This window comes from Hipposideros armiger, unplaced genomic scaffold, assembly GCF_001890085.2.
Source record: "Hipposideros armiger isolate ML-2016 unplaced genomic scaffold, ASM189008v1 scaffold_569, whole genome shotgun sequence".
NCBI lineage: Eukaryota > Metazoa > Chordata > Mammalia > Chiroptera > Hipposideridae > Hipposideros > Hipposideros armiger.
This window is the reverse complement of record NW_017731919.1, coordinates 910,339-922,911: the sequence shown is the minus strand read 5'-3', so window position 1 is coordinate 922,911 and position 12,573 is coordinate 910,339. Positions and strand designations below refer to the sequence as shown.

At 55.6% G+C, this 12,573-nt stretch overlaps 1 protein-coding gene across 1 annotated transcript; it reads right to left on the bottom strand.

Moving 5' to 3' along the window:
- Positions 1–5,142: 5,142 nt before the first annotated feature.
- TAMALIN (trafficking regulator and scaffold protein tamalin) lies at positions 5,143–12,573 on the bottom strand (the record flags this gene model as incomplete). Its single annotated transcript, XM_019623879.1, has 8 exons — positions 5,143–6,378; positions 6,814–6,880; positions 7,092–7,158; positions 7,278–7,371; positions 8,568–8,670; positions 8,786–8,840; positions 10,433–10,482; positions 12,499–12,573. Coding segments are annotated over 8 exons (1,002 nt in total), but the record flags the coding sequence as incomplete, so codon positions are not given.

Sequence of the window (12,573 nt, the reverse complement as noted above, 5' to 3'; positions counted from 1 at the left end):
ACACAGATGTGTCTGATGGGATCTCCTTGCCCTCCAAGAGCTCCCAGTCTGGGAGGTGATGCCCATCACACATACCAAAACTTACAACATGACACAGAAAGTGGTTCTATGCCAGTGAGAGGCACAGGTCCTCAGCTCCCAAAGGATGACTGGAGGATAGCACAGATGACATGACCTGAGGGGGGGGCAGGGGGCGAGCCTACATTCTGGAAGTATTTGGAGTGCCAAGGTTCTAGGTGGGAGGGAGCTGAGCTCTCTAAAATCATCTTCATTCCATATCCAGTCCATAAATCCTTATTGAGCATCTGGGGTGTTTTTAAAGTTACCAATGCTCCAGCCGCCCCAGAACTCCTGAATCAGAATGTTAAGGGGTGAGGGTCCTACCTATTGTTAAATGTCCCCCAGGCAATTTGTTGGTGTAGTTTGTAACCACTGGCCTTGCATTCACTTAACCAGAGACCACGTTTCTCAGCGATAGTGGGGTTTGAGCCGGGCCTTCAATCAGAGTGAAATTTGGAGAGAGCTGAAAGTGGGACTTGGGTCCTGGTAGGGGGAGGGACGTTGCTGAATGGACCTGGCCAGCTGTGAGGGGGCTGGTAAGTGACTCTGTAGGGAAGCAGCAAGGAAAGACGCCCAGAGGGGCAGTATTTGCATAATTTTTACCTTTTGCATAGATTTATGTGTTCTCTTCAGAAAGGCTGAACTCCAAAAAAGCAAAATTCACTGAGGTTTAGGGGGTGTCCCATACAGCAAAAAATTCCTGTGTCTTGCGGTTTAGCAAGTACGCTTCCTCCTTACTCCCAGCGTCCCAGTACACAAGCCTTCGGACCATCTGGGGTTCCACGCAGAGAAGGCATGTTGGCTGAAATGAATTAAGTTTGATAACTGAAGTTCTGAACTCATTGTTCATTCATTCAGACATACTGCCTTCAGTCAGGTTGTTTGAATGCCCAGGCACAGCAAGGAGTCAGAGAGCTTCAGGTTCAGAGGAGGCTCCGCTTCCTGAGTGCGGGGCAGGGATGAGGAAGCGTTGGAGAGGTGGGCTCTAAAGGCGCTGCCTTTCCTGCAGTTGGCTGGTGGGTAAACCTACTTCTGCCGTTCTCCTACCTGTAAGGTCAGAGCTGAGAGAGGTGCCGTGTTCTGAGGTCACCACCAGGGGTCAGGCGCTCCCGCTCTATTCTCCAGTGTCAATCTCATCTCCTGGCTATTTTATTCTATTGAGGAACCCTCTTCAGTCCCCTGTGCTTCCCACAGCCCAGTGTTCTTTCTCTCTCACTTCTCACAGCCCATCACTCCCTCCTTTAGGTCATCCCATCCAGGCATCAATGGAAGGCCAGGGAGCCTCTCAACTACACAGCCTGACATTTCTCCTGACCCTTGGAGAGTCCCACAGCCTCTCTCACTTCCCCAATGTCACAAGTGACTGACGGGTAAACAAAAAGTTCCTTCTACTGTCTCACCTCTTCTCCTCTTGCTGCCATTCAGCTTAAGTTCTCTAGTTTTGTCTCCAGGCAAAAGAGGAGTGTTTGTGGGTTCTTTCCTTCTAATGAGTTTTCTTATGTGGGTCAAGTCAGCAAGCACTTCTCCAAGCCCAAGCCCCTTTTGTGGCCACTAGAACCCATTGCCAAGAGCCCCTCCTCTTTGATGGGAATGTTCTTACCTTACTCCAGGACAGCATCTCCACATCTGTGGAACCTCGATCTCCCTGGACCCAACCTCCTCCTCCTTTTGCTGTCTGGCACATCTCAGACCCTGCTCCTTCCGGTCCTACCTTCCCACCTTTCATATACCCTCCACACTCCCACCTTCCCCGTCCACCCGCCACAAGGGAGTCCCTTTAGAGGTTCAACTTCTCTAAATGGTTCCTTCCCATCTTGACCCTGTCCTCATACTCCTTCCTCCAGGAAGCCTTCCCTCTCCGCAGCCTAGGCTCTAGAGACACACAGGTATGAGGGAATGCTGGCTCTGCCAGGTACCAGGCTATGCTACCTTAACCTCTCTATTCTGTTTCTTCACCTGTCAAACAGGGACAGTGACACACGGCTCTCAGATATGCTTTGAGGCCTAAGTGAGGTGATGGATGTGGAAGTGCTTAGCACAGTGCCAGGTCCATAGCAAGTGCTCGGGGAGATAGTCCCCTGTCCTGTCCTTCATGTATAGCTGCCACCCCCCACGGTCCCCCAACTCTGGCCTGCTGATGGGAACCTATCCTCGTCTCCGTGCACTGGCTGCTTCTGCCCCTCCCACTGCTTCTTGGCATAGAGGGGAAGAACCAGGGGGCTCAGGGACATGGCAGCCACCATGCTGAGGAGATGGGGCCAGACGTGGTGCTGTGTGGGGACCTCAGAGCAGAACTCGGTCTGTAGGGCTGTCCTCCCTCTCGTATGCCCCAAACCCGGAGTATTGTCCACTCTCCTCCTCCTCCTCCTCCATGGAATGATTGGGGGCCACTTCTGGGCTGGGGAGGGGAAAGGGCTCTCCCAGAGTCCCCTGAGGTTGTGAGAGGACCAGAAGGCTGCTGGGAGGTGAAGGAGAGGAGGCAGGGCAGGGGGAATACAGACCGCACAATATTCCGACTCCCTGCTCCTTTCCAACCCACCCCCACCCCTCCACCAAACACGATCCCTGGGTTAATTTTTAGCATTGCAGCTCGCACATTAGTCACTCCCTGTCACCCACCTACACGGCAGGAGGCTGCTGTGCTAGTACTGTCATCCCATCAGCTGAGTGGTGGGATCCAGCCCCGCCCTGGGCACCCCCTCACCCTCCCTTAGGGGCGCACAGAGATCCAGGAGCCCCCTTCAGCCTGGGTGAGGAGTACTGACATCACTCCCAAGACAAGCTGCAAGGGGGGACAGGAGAAGGAACAGGCTGGTAGGAGAGGGGCTGGGCATGCACTCTGGGAGGAGAAAGCCAGGAAGGCCTTTGCAGCCCCTACCCCAAGCAAGGTACAAGGCTATGCCCAGGCAGCTGGTCTCCTGGCAGCCCTGGGCTTTGGAAACCAAGGTACGAGGAGCCCCTCCCCTAGACCTGAGCCCCTGGGAGCTTCTGTTTGTCTTCGTGGCAGAGCAGCTGTTCAAACAGGCAGCTTGGGGAAGTTCCATTTTCTTAATCAAATGTCCTCCCTCCCTTGGACCAAGGAAGGCGGGGCAGCCAGGTGCAGGTGCCCTGGCTAGAGCTGACACCCAGCCCCAAAGGGGTTGCATGCGAGGGCCCACGGATGCCAGCTACAGATGGAGCGGAGGGACCGCCTTACCCCACCCCAGGGCTGAGAGGTGGGGAGGTGGTGGTCACTCCTGTGCCGCTGGCCCCAAAGAGGCATTCCCATTTATTGTGTGCCAAGCAGTGTTAGGTCCTGGAGGTACAATGTAAACAAGGCAGGATTCTCTGCCTTAGGAAGGCAAAAGACAGCCGCAAACGAAGCCGGTAGAATTACCAATTGGGAGTGTTATTAAAAAAAAAAAGAAAAATAGAGGGCTCAAGATAAAGAGTAATGGGGACAGGGAACTACTCTTGATCAGATCAGGGAAACCTCTCCGAGGAGATGATGTTTAAACTGAGACCTGAAGATGGAGGAATCAGCCTCGGGAAGAAGAGTATTCTAGGCAGAAGAGAGCAGCATTGGCAAAGGCCAGAGGCAGGAAAGAGCTTGACATATTTGAGAAATAGTACTAGAAAGAGTAGTGTGGCTTAAATGTGATAAGTGACATGGAAGGAGAAATGATTTGAGCTTGAAGACAGATCCTGGAAGGCCTCATGCCGGGCATCCCAATATAGTTGCAGAGGTTGTGTACTGCACAAAGGTTCCAGCTGCCAAATGGCTGGGCCTGTGTGGCTGCTGTCAACCCAGAGGAAGGGATGCCTTTTTGTAATTTGTCTGCCCAGAGGGACGTGTTATGGACAGGTCATGGTAGAGTTTGGATTTTCTTTTTTTAATTCCATGGGAAACCGTAATGGGTTTTAAGCAGAGGAGGGTTGTGATCTGATTTCCTTTTTGGAAAGCTTGCCCTGACTGCTTGCTGTGTGAAGGGATGGTCCAGGGGCAAGAGAGAAAGCAGGAAGCTCATTCAGGAGGCACATGCTGTGGTACAAGATGTCCTGGCTGAGGCAGGGTGCCACTTAGACCTCTACAGCCACCCTTGTATGTTGGTTACTGCCAGGCAGGAGCACTGCTGTGTGAATCTCAAGTCTCAGGCCCAGTTCTGCCACTTACTTTCTGTGTGACCCTAGACAGGTTGCTTGGTGATGCTTTGAGCACACTATTTATTGAGGTTCTGTAACATGCTAGTATTGGGCAGGAAATAAAGCAGTGAGGAGGACAGAAAAGGTCCGTGAGCCCTGATACAAGGAGAGTACATCCTAATGGGACGGGGAGCCATGCAAAGAACAAAACCCATGAAAGTCCAGACAATTTCAGATGGTGACAAGTAGGATGATGGAAATAAAACAGAACTCCATCACTGTGGTGGGTGTGACTATTTCAGATGGGGTGGCAAGACCTTTGGGAAGCAGAGCTGAGGACTGAAGTAGCCAGCTATTGAAAGAACAAGTGCAGAGATCCTGAGGGGAGGGGGTCTGAAATGTAATGGGTATAGCAAGGCGGCCAGAGCAGGCGGCAAGAGGGGAGACAAGGAAATGAGGCAGGCAGGGGTCAGATATTCCAGCATAGGAGCTATAATTTTATTCCAGGAGTGCTGGAAAACCATTGAGAAGTTCTAGAACAAAAGAGTGATCAGTGATTTGGGCCTGTCACAGGTTGGCTGGATGATGGCTAAGGTCTCTACAGGAGACCCCAGACCCTGGGAAGAGAGAGTGCCACAGAGACAATTAAGGCCTATAGATGAGATCTGGCCAACACCTGTTGTGGGTATTTGGGGAGGGAGGCTCAAGATGCACTGAAACAAGAGCCCCAAGTTCTGAAGAGGGTGTGGGGCCTCCAGTTCAGGCTTACACATGTACGTTAAAAATTCCCCCGACTATTTCCCTAGCTGCAGGCTCCAAGTAAATAAGATGTAAAATGTGTGTGTGTGTCTGTGTGTGTCCACCTGTGTGTTGGGGGGCAGGGTATGCAATGGAATCAGAGCTTGTCTGAGCCCAATCCTGCCCCTCAGGCAGTCACCACACTGACACAGATGCCAAAAAAAACCAAAACAAAAAACCCGTCAATTTTATAGTTTGTAGTTCAGAAGCAATACGCAAAACGGTAGAACCACCTGTGCTATCCCCACCCCACCTGGACATGCCGGTTCCTGTCCCCCTAGGGGCAGAGAACACAGGACCCCTTCTTGGCAGGACCCAACTTAGTTACAGCCCCCCCACCCGAGGGGGGAGGGCAAGCCCTTAGGGGTCAAGGCCAGGAGCAAAGGGGACCAGCACCTTAGGTCCCCTCAGGGGCCCACTGGTTAACTCGAAGTGTGTGTGTGTGTGTGTTTATGGTGGGGAGCAACAGACCATAGGCCATTTCTCCCCAAGGCCAAGGGTGGGGAGCAAGTAAAGCTGAGGAGAGGGCTTTGTGGACAAAGGTCCCCCCCAGGAGGAATTTTCCTGGACACCCCACAAGGCACTACTGACCAGATATAGGATGGAATGCCCCATCTTTGGACCCAAAACCTCTCCCAACCCCGACATCGCCTGATTCTCCCCTGCACTAGCCCCCACTGTGGTTTAGGGGAAGAGGACTAAAGGGGTCTGAGGCCTGGGTTCACCACTGGATAGCGACAAGTTCAGAACCTAGCAGGCCAGCCAGGCTGACAAGGACCCTCTCCCGCTGCTCTGCACTCCTGGGGTCCCCTCGGCCAGGCACCTGTCCCACCCCACCCCTTCGCCCCCTTTTTGCTCTAGTTGGAACGAATAAATAAATAAATACCTCCCCCCGCCCGCCCCTCCCCTACAGCTGGCTCTCCTCCTCCTCCAGGGAGCGGTTGAGTCCGGGGATGAACTTGAGCAGCCGCCGGCGGAAGCTGCGGTACTTGGTTTTGCGTAGACCGGGGCCACACAGGGCCTGCTCACGGGCCTCAGTCCAGAGGGTGCCTGGCGCACCCCCTCCGCCGCCGCCCCCAGGGCCGGTGCACCGCACGCTGGCGCTGCGGCTCAGCCCTGCCCGCGGCCCCGAGGTTAGGGCCTCAACGGGGCCCAGGCCAGACAAGCGGGCGGGGGGCGGTGGCGGGGGCATGGGCAGCTCAGCGCCCTCAAAGAAGCACGTGTGGTAGACGGCATCGTCTGGGTCTCCCACAGCCTGCTGTGCCACCCCACGGGGGCCCCCGGGCGCAGCCAGCAGGGGCCCAAAGGGCAGCGAGCCGGGAAGCAGGCCAGCCCCATACAGGCAGGAGCGCACTGACTCCAACGTGTCATAGATGCTCGGGTCCTTCACCACGAGGCCTGCCAAGGCAGAAGATATGAGGGAGGGCTGTCAGAGAACATGGCTAGAACTCAACAACTTCCTACTGACCATCTGTGTGGCCCTGGGCAAATCACAGCCCTGAGCCCCACTTCCCTCCTTTGTAAAACAAATTAAACACTCAAATCATTATGAGAACCACTTATAATACAAGGCTCACCATCTTTGAGCCTTGGTGTTCCCATCTATAAAATGGGGATGGTACTAATACCTACTTTTAGAGGGGCTATTGTAAGAATAAACTAAAAATGTGTGTGCATCAGCCCAGGGTGGTATTGTACCCAAAGCAGTCGCTCAGCAAACTTTTCTTCAGTTTTGAGGGGGAAATAACTCATTAATTCTGAGGAGGGAGCATGACCGAGGGTATGAGGCTATCAGTAGAGGCCAAGCTGTCCTTAACACCCCAGTGTACTCACCGTGCACCAGCCGCTGCTCCTGCACCATGAGGGACCTGTATTCTCCCCACTTCTCATACAGGGTTTGCTGGAAGAGACACCACCCACCCCACTGTCAGGAGCCCCCAAGAAACCAGCAGGAGGTAGGTACAGACTGAAGGATCAGGGAGTACGCAGAGGAAACCTTAAGGTTAAAAGGAGGTTCAGACAGATAAATAACCCCCTGAAAAAGAGTGGGGCTTACAGGGACAGGGGCTTGGGAAGAGGGCAGAGGTTGGGCTTTATCTGGGCTGCTTTACCTTCAGATACTGCAGACGAGCCTCCAGTTCCGCCTTCCGAATTGACGTCCCATACAGCGTTTCCAGCCTGAGGAAGGTGGGGAATCAGAGGCTGAGTGAGTCCCCAGGGTGCAGAAATGCCAAGAGGCTGAGCTCAGGAGTGCTCAGGAGTCCTCAGGGACCGTGGCACCTGGACATACGACATACCTGAGAACGTTGCCTGAGGCCTTGATGATGTCAACAATCTCCCGATGCCGGATGCCTTCCACGTTTAGGCCATTGACGCTGGCGATAGTGTCCCCTGCCAGGCAGAGAGGAGGTCAGCATCTGTTCCACGGGGCATAACAGAAGAATTCCAGCCCCCTATCTTAGCCAGAAAGGGTAGGGGTCATATCCCCACAGAATACTCCTGAACTCCTCCCTGCCCCCACTCTTCATGGTTCTGGGGAGACCTTGTCCAGGCCCAGCACCCCAGCCTAGGGGTCAGGGCCCTCATACACTCACACCTGCACTCCACCCTCAGGAAGTTCTGTCCCCAAAGGCTGAGCCCTCCCAGCAACCTTGGGCTGCCCCCAGAGTTGGTTATTTCGGTCTAGCCCACAGGCTATCATGAGACCCAGCCAAGACAGGAAGGGAGCAGGGTGAGTGGCACCAAGCTAAGAACTAACGCTGGCCCCAAGCATGAGAGGCCTCAGCTTCCAATACCCTGTGCCACTGCAAAGCCTCCTGACCTCAGGCAGGACAAGCCACCATCACTGAGGGCTCATTTCCCATCTGTAAAAAGGAGGTGTGGGTCCCTGCTGTGGCTACCTTGGGGTACAGGAGGGAGAGTGGACGTGAAACTACTTTGCAAAGTTGCAACATACCACTTGGCTACCAGGAGCTACTGGTAAGTGGGCAAGGAGGTGAGGGCTTAGGGAAGAAAATGGAGATAGAATTGGGGGAGTGGGGAGGGTGGTCGATTCATGCAGTCTCAGGCTGCTCCTTCCTGGGACTTGGACCTCTAGATTTGGCCAATCCCAAGGGTCTCCTACTAAAGGCATCATTTCCTCGTTAGAGGTACCCCAGAGTTGGGCCTGGTCAGGTGCAGGATAGGCCTTGATCCCAATATCAGGCAGATCCAATGGAATGTTGCCCCTTCCCGAACTCCTGCCCATGTGATTGCCAGACTGCCAGCAGGTAGAATAGCAGCAGCAACATCTGGCATTTACCAGGCCCTGGCCCTGTGTCCAGGGGAACCCCTCACCACACTGTGATACTGTGATGTGAGGACATGTTATCATTCCCATTGACAGAGGAGACTGTTCAAGACCACACAGTAAATGGCAAATTTGCCTGGATCCAAAGCCTGGAGTTTATCCATTTTTTCTGGCCTTCCCAAAATAGAACAAAGGTGGGGAACGGATTTTAGAAGAGATTCCCCCGCCCCACCTCCCCATACTTGGGAGTAGGTCATACCCCTTTCCCAGAGCCCTGTGTCCTGGGCTCAGGCCCCACCTGGTGTGAGCCCAGCCCGCTGGGCTGGGCTGGACTCATGAACCCGGCAGACAAAAGTCACCATCTCCACGCGCCGCTCCTCCCGGTGGTGAAGGCCATAAGTCTGTAACAGACAAGGGGACCCTCAGCCCTTAGGGTGGGGTGGGGCGAGGCAGGGTACATCCATCCCTCAGACTGGCCTCCCAACCCCACTCGCTCTGCACCCCGTCTTCTCCCACCTGGATCTCAAAGCCGAAGGTCTGGTTTTCCTCCTTCTCCAAAGTCAGCACTTTCCTGTAGGAGACACGGGGGCCATCTCATCAAGACTGTCAGAATTTAAAGGAGCTTGGCAGTCCCATAGCATGGCCCTCCACTGGTGCTGGAGTCTCTTCTACCCAGGCAGGGCTCACTCTCTGCGGTGACAACTCACTCTCATCACAGGTTGCTGGAAAGTCCCTCCTCATACCCAGCTGAAGTCGACTTCATCCAATCGCACAGAATCAATCCAGCCTCCCGTAGGGGGAGGCAATGAGAATGTCGGGCCCCAGAGTGGGTAGGCTAGCCGAATTTTTCATCCAGTCCCTGCTTTCTAGTGAGCCCTAGAGTACCACTTACTGAGCAGCTGAAGCCCCAAATTCGGCCCCAGCCTGGAGCTTCCTCTACTCCACAGCCTCGGGGAGAGGGCTGGCCCCACCCCCAGAGGCCAGTCACGAGGCTCAGCCCAGACCACAGCTGCTCCTCCCAGCTGCGGTGGGGCCAGCCCACCAGATGTGAGGGCTGGGGGGAGGGGAACCTCGAGGCCGCCCCTTCCCGCACTGAAGGCCTGCCCACTGGACACAATGGTCTGGAGCCATTCCAAATCCTCGCCTGCTGGGGGAGCCCAGAGTTTCCTCTGCCCACCCCCACCCCCTTCCTTCCCTCCTAGCCAGAGGCAGAGTTAAAGCAGCTGCCAAAGGCCCCTTCAAGTCTCAAAGCTTCAGAAAGGCCCTGGAGACCCAGGTCCCCAGCTCCCAGCTTGACCCAGATAACCTCCAAATGCTGAGTGGTAACTCCTAGCCTCAACCTGAGCTCCTCTCCACTTTGAATGCAGGCCTTTCCCCCTCTGTGTGTGTTGGGGCGGGGAGCAGGGTGACTGAAACTTCTGTGTTTACCCCTGTGCTTTCTGGTTTTCGGGAAGGGTTGGCAAGCTTGTCTGCAAAGGGTCAGATAGTAAATATTTTAGGCTTTCTTTCTGGGGCTCATTCAGCCTCCGTCATATTGTTCCCTGTTGTTATTTTAACAACCCTTTAGAAATATTAAAACAACTCTTTGCTCAAGGGCCCAACAGGCCAATCTGGCCAGCAAGCCATAATCTGCTGATCCATTTTAGAAGAAACCAGGCCCAAATCAGGATGGGACATGGCAGAGTGGGGCCTGAGGTCAGCACTTACATCTAACCTCACCTCAGATCCTTCCTAAGAGGGCAGCCTCAGGAGGGGACCCGCACAGGACTGAGATTCTGGAGGCAGGGGCAGCCAGACGCAAGCAGCTAGACGTGGCTCGGCTATGGTCTGGGCCCTTGGGATTTGCTGGGCCCTGAAGGCTTCTCCTATTTCCTCCACTTCCCATATCCAGATTTGCCCAGGAAGGGACACCTGGCAAGGACTGGGGGTGGGCTGAGGAGCACCTGATGACTCAGAAGTCCCTACCTCCTTTCTCTGCCACCCCCTTCACACAGCCCACAGCCCCACATGCCCCTCACTCCTACTGAGGGGGCTGTGCCAAAAAAGTGGGAGAATGACTCCCCCTGGTTGGGATGAGATGCTGTGTCGTGCTGCCCCCCCCCGCCCCCACCTGGGGACCTCACCCTTTGGGCCAGGGCAGGGGCTGGGGTGGTGGTGACTCACCGCTGCTGTTCAGGACTCTGACTGAGATTCTTCCAGCGGAATCCAGAGCCCTGGGCGGGAAGATGGAGAGTTAGGAAGGAATAGGCAAGAAAGGTGCTCTCCTTGAGCAGATGCTGAGAGCCCTACTCTGGGAGTTCCCTCACCTGGGCTCCAGCCCGGGACCCGGCAACTCACTCCCTGTTGCCTGTCTGTCTGGTCCCAGTCACATGCCTGCTTTGGTGCTGGTATAACTACTTGCTGAGTGCCACTATCAGTATCACGCCATAGCTTTCTCCCTAGGCTTTACCCCCATAACTGGGACTTCAGGAACACAACAGTCCTCCTGGGTTCAGATGCATGAACCTCTAAACCCAGGCTGCGATTTGGTGTGTGTGTGTGTGCGCAGTGTTCACTAATCTCGAAAGAATAGTTTCCACCCCCAAGGGGCATGTCTGCAAGGGCTTAGGCCTTCCAGACTCTTCAAGTTAAGCCAGATGTTCCCAAAGAGTGGCAGGGGCGCTCCAGAGATGCCCTACTAGTCAGGTCTCTCCTAATGTCTCAGCCACAGACTGTGGCTTGGGGGAGCTGGGGTCAGAGGCCCAGGTCTGGAGGTCTGGCAATCCCAGCCTGAATGTGGAATGGCTGGGGACAGGGGGGCCAAGCTCCTCCGTCAAAATACAGGCTGTTTTTCAGGGACCAACTGTGGCTCCTAGCTGCAGGTGGCCAGCTGTGTCCAGCTCCACTTGGGTCTCTGGACATTGCCATATATTTGTTGTTTTCTGGGACAAAAAATCTTAGACCTCAAAAGTCTCACTTACTTAAGGAGAGAAATTGAGAGTTCTTTTTATTTTATTGAGGGGTGGGGGTGACAGTTGAGGGTTCCTGCTTCTTTAGGGTCCTTGAGAAACTAAAGCAGTTTCCCTCCCTAAATTATTGGTCCTTGAAAGAAGCCTTGTCCCAAACCAGCCCTTGTGCCGTGTGCCCCAGAGAGCCCAGGGCCTTCCTGGGGGGTGCCCTTGTTTACCCTCCCCCCCAGGCTGCCCCAAGGCTAGGAAGAGAAGAGGGCCCTCTTTCCCCAGAACCAAAGATTAGCCTCAGGGTTGGGGATAGTTCCCAAATGGGCCAGGGAGGAAGGACTAGGCAGCATAGAGAGACCCCTTTGTCTTTCCACCCTATTTTCATAAAATGCAAATTCTCAACAAGCTGTTCATTGTGTGGGGGGGAGTCAAGGGCCAGGGGAGGAGAAGGGGGGCTGGGTGAGGAAAGGCCACCAACCCCCTCTCCTTAACCTAGGTCTTGTGTCCCCCCTTCAGACAGCTCGAGCTCCCCTCAGGTCAGAGGAGAGGAAGGGGAGACTCAGAGAGCGGGCGCGGCCCGCATCCTTCCTGCCCCGCGGGCGCCCTGAGACCCCTCCCACTGTGTCCGGTCGCGGCCCAAGTCCAGGGAGCGGTGGCCTGGAACCCTGCACCTCAGACTCAGGGCAAGTCGGCAGGCCCCAAACCCAGGTATCTAGGCGTCCCCTCCGAGGGGCTAGCACTCTCTCCTACGCGGCGCATCCACCGCCTTCCCTCTCCGCCCGGAGCGCTCGGACCCTCCACGGGTCTGGGCGAGCGGCGGGACCCCAGTCCTCCGCCTCCCTCTCCAACTGGAGGAGCCAGCGCGACACACCTGGGCGCGGGGAGGCGGGGCGCGGAGGCTGCCGGCCAGATGGGCGAGGAGGAGAAGAGGGTGCTGGGGGATCAAGAAAGAGAGGAGCGAGACAGGGCGGCGGCATGTGGAGAGCGGAGTGAAGAGCCCTAAGACTGGGGCGGCATGGAGGCGGGGGCTGCGGGGGCCGGAGGCCGGCGCCTTGCGAGGAGAGGGCCGAGGGGACTCAGCAGGTTCTGAACGTGGCTGTGGGGGTCAGCGGGCTCGCGAAGAACGTGGGGGCTCGGTGGACCCCGAACAGAATGTTGTGGGGGTCAGCGGGGGATGTTGGGGGGCAGCAAGCACAGGTGGGGGATGTTGCCGGGTTTAGCGGGTCCGGAGGAAGGAAAACCGGGGTACCGAGAGTTGGGGCCGCGGTTGTTGGACAGTGGGGGACGCACCTTTCGGCGGGGCAGGGTGCCCCCGGACACAGCGAGCGCACGGTAGAGCTCGGCCGGGTGATAGTCTTCCAGCGC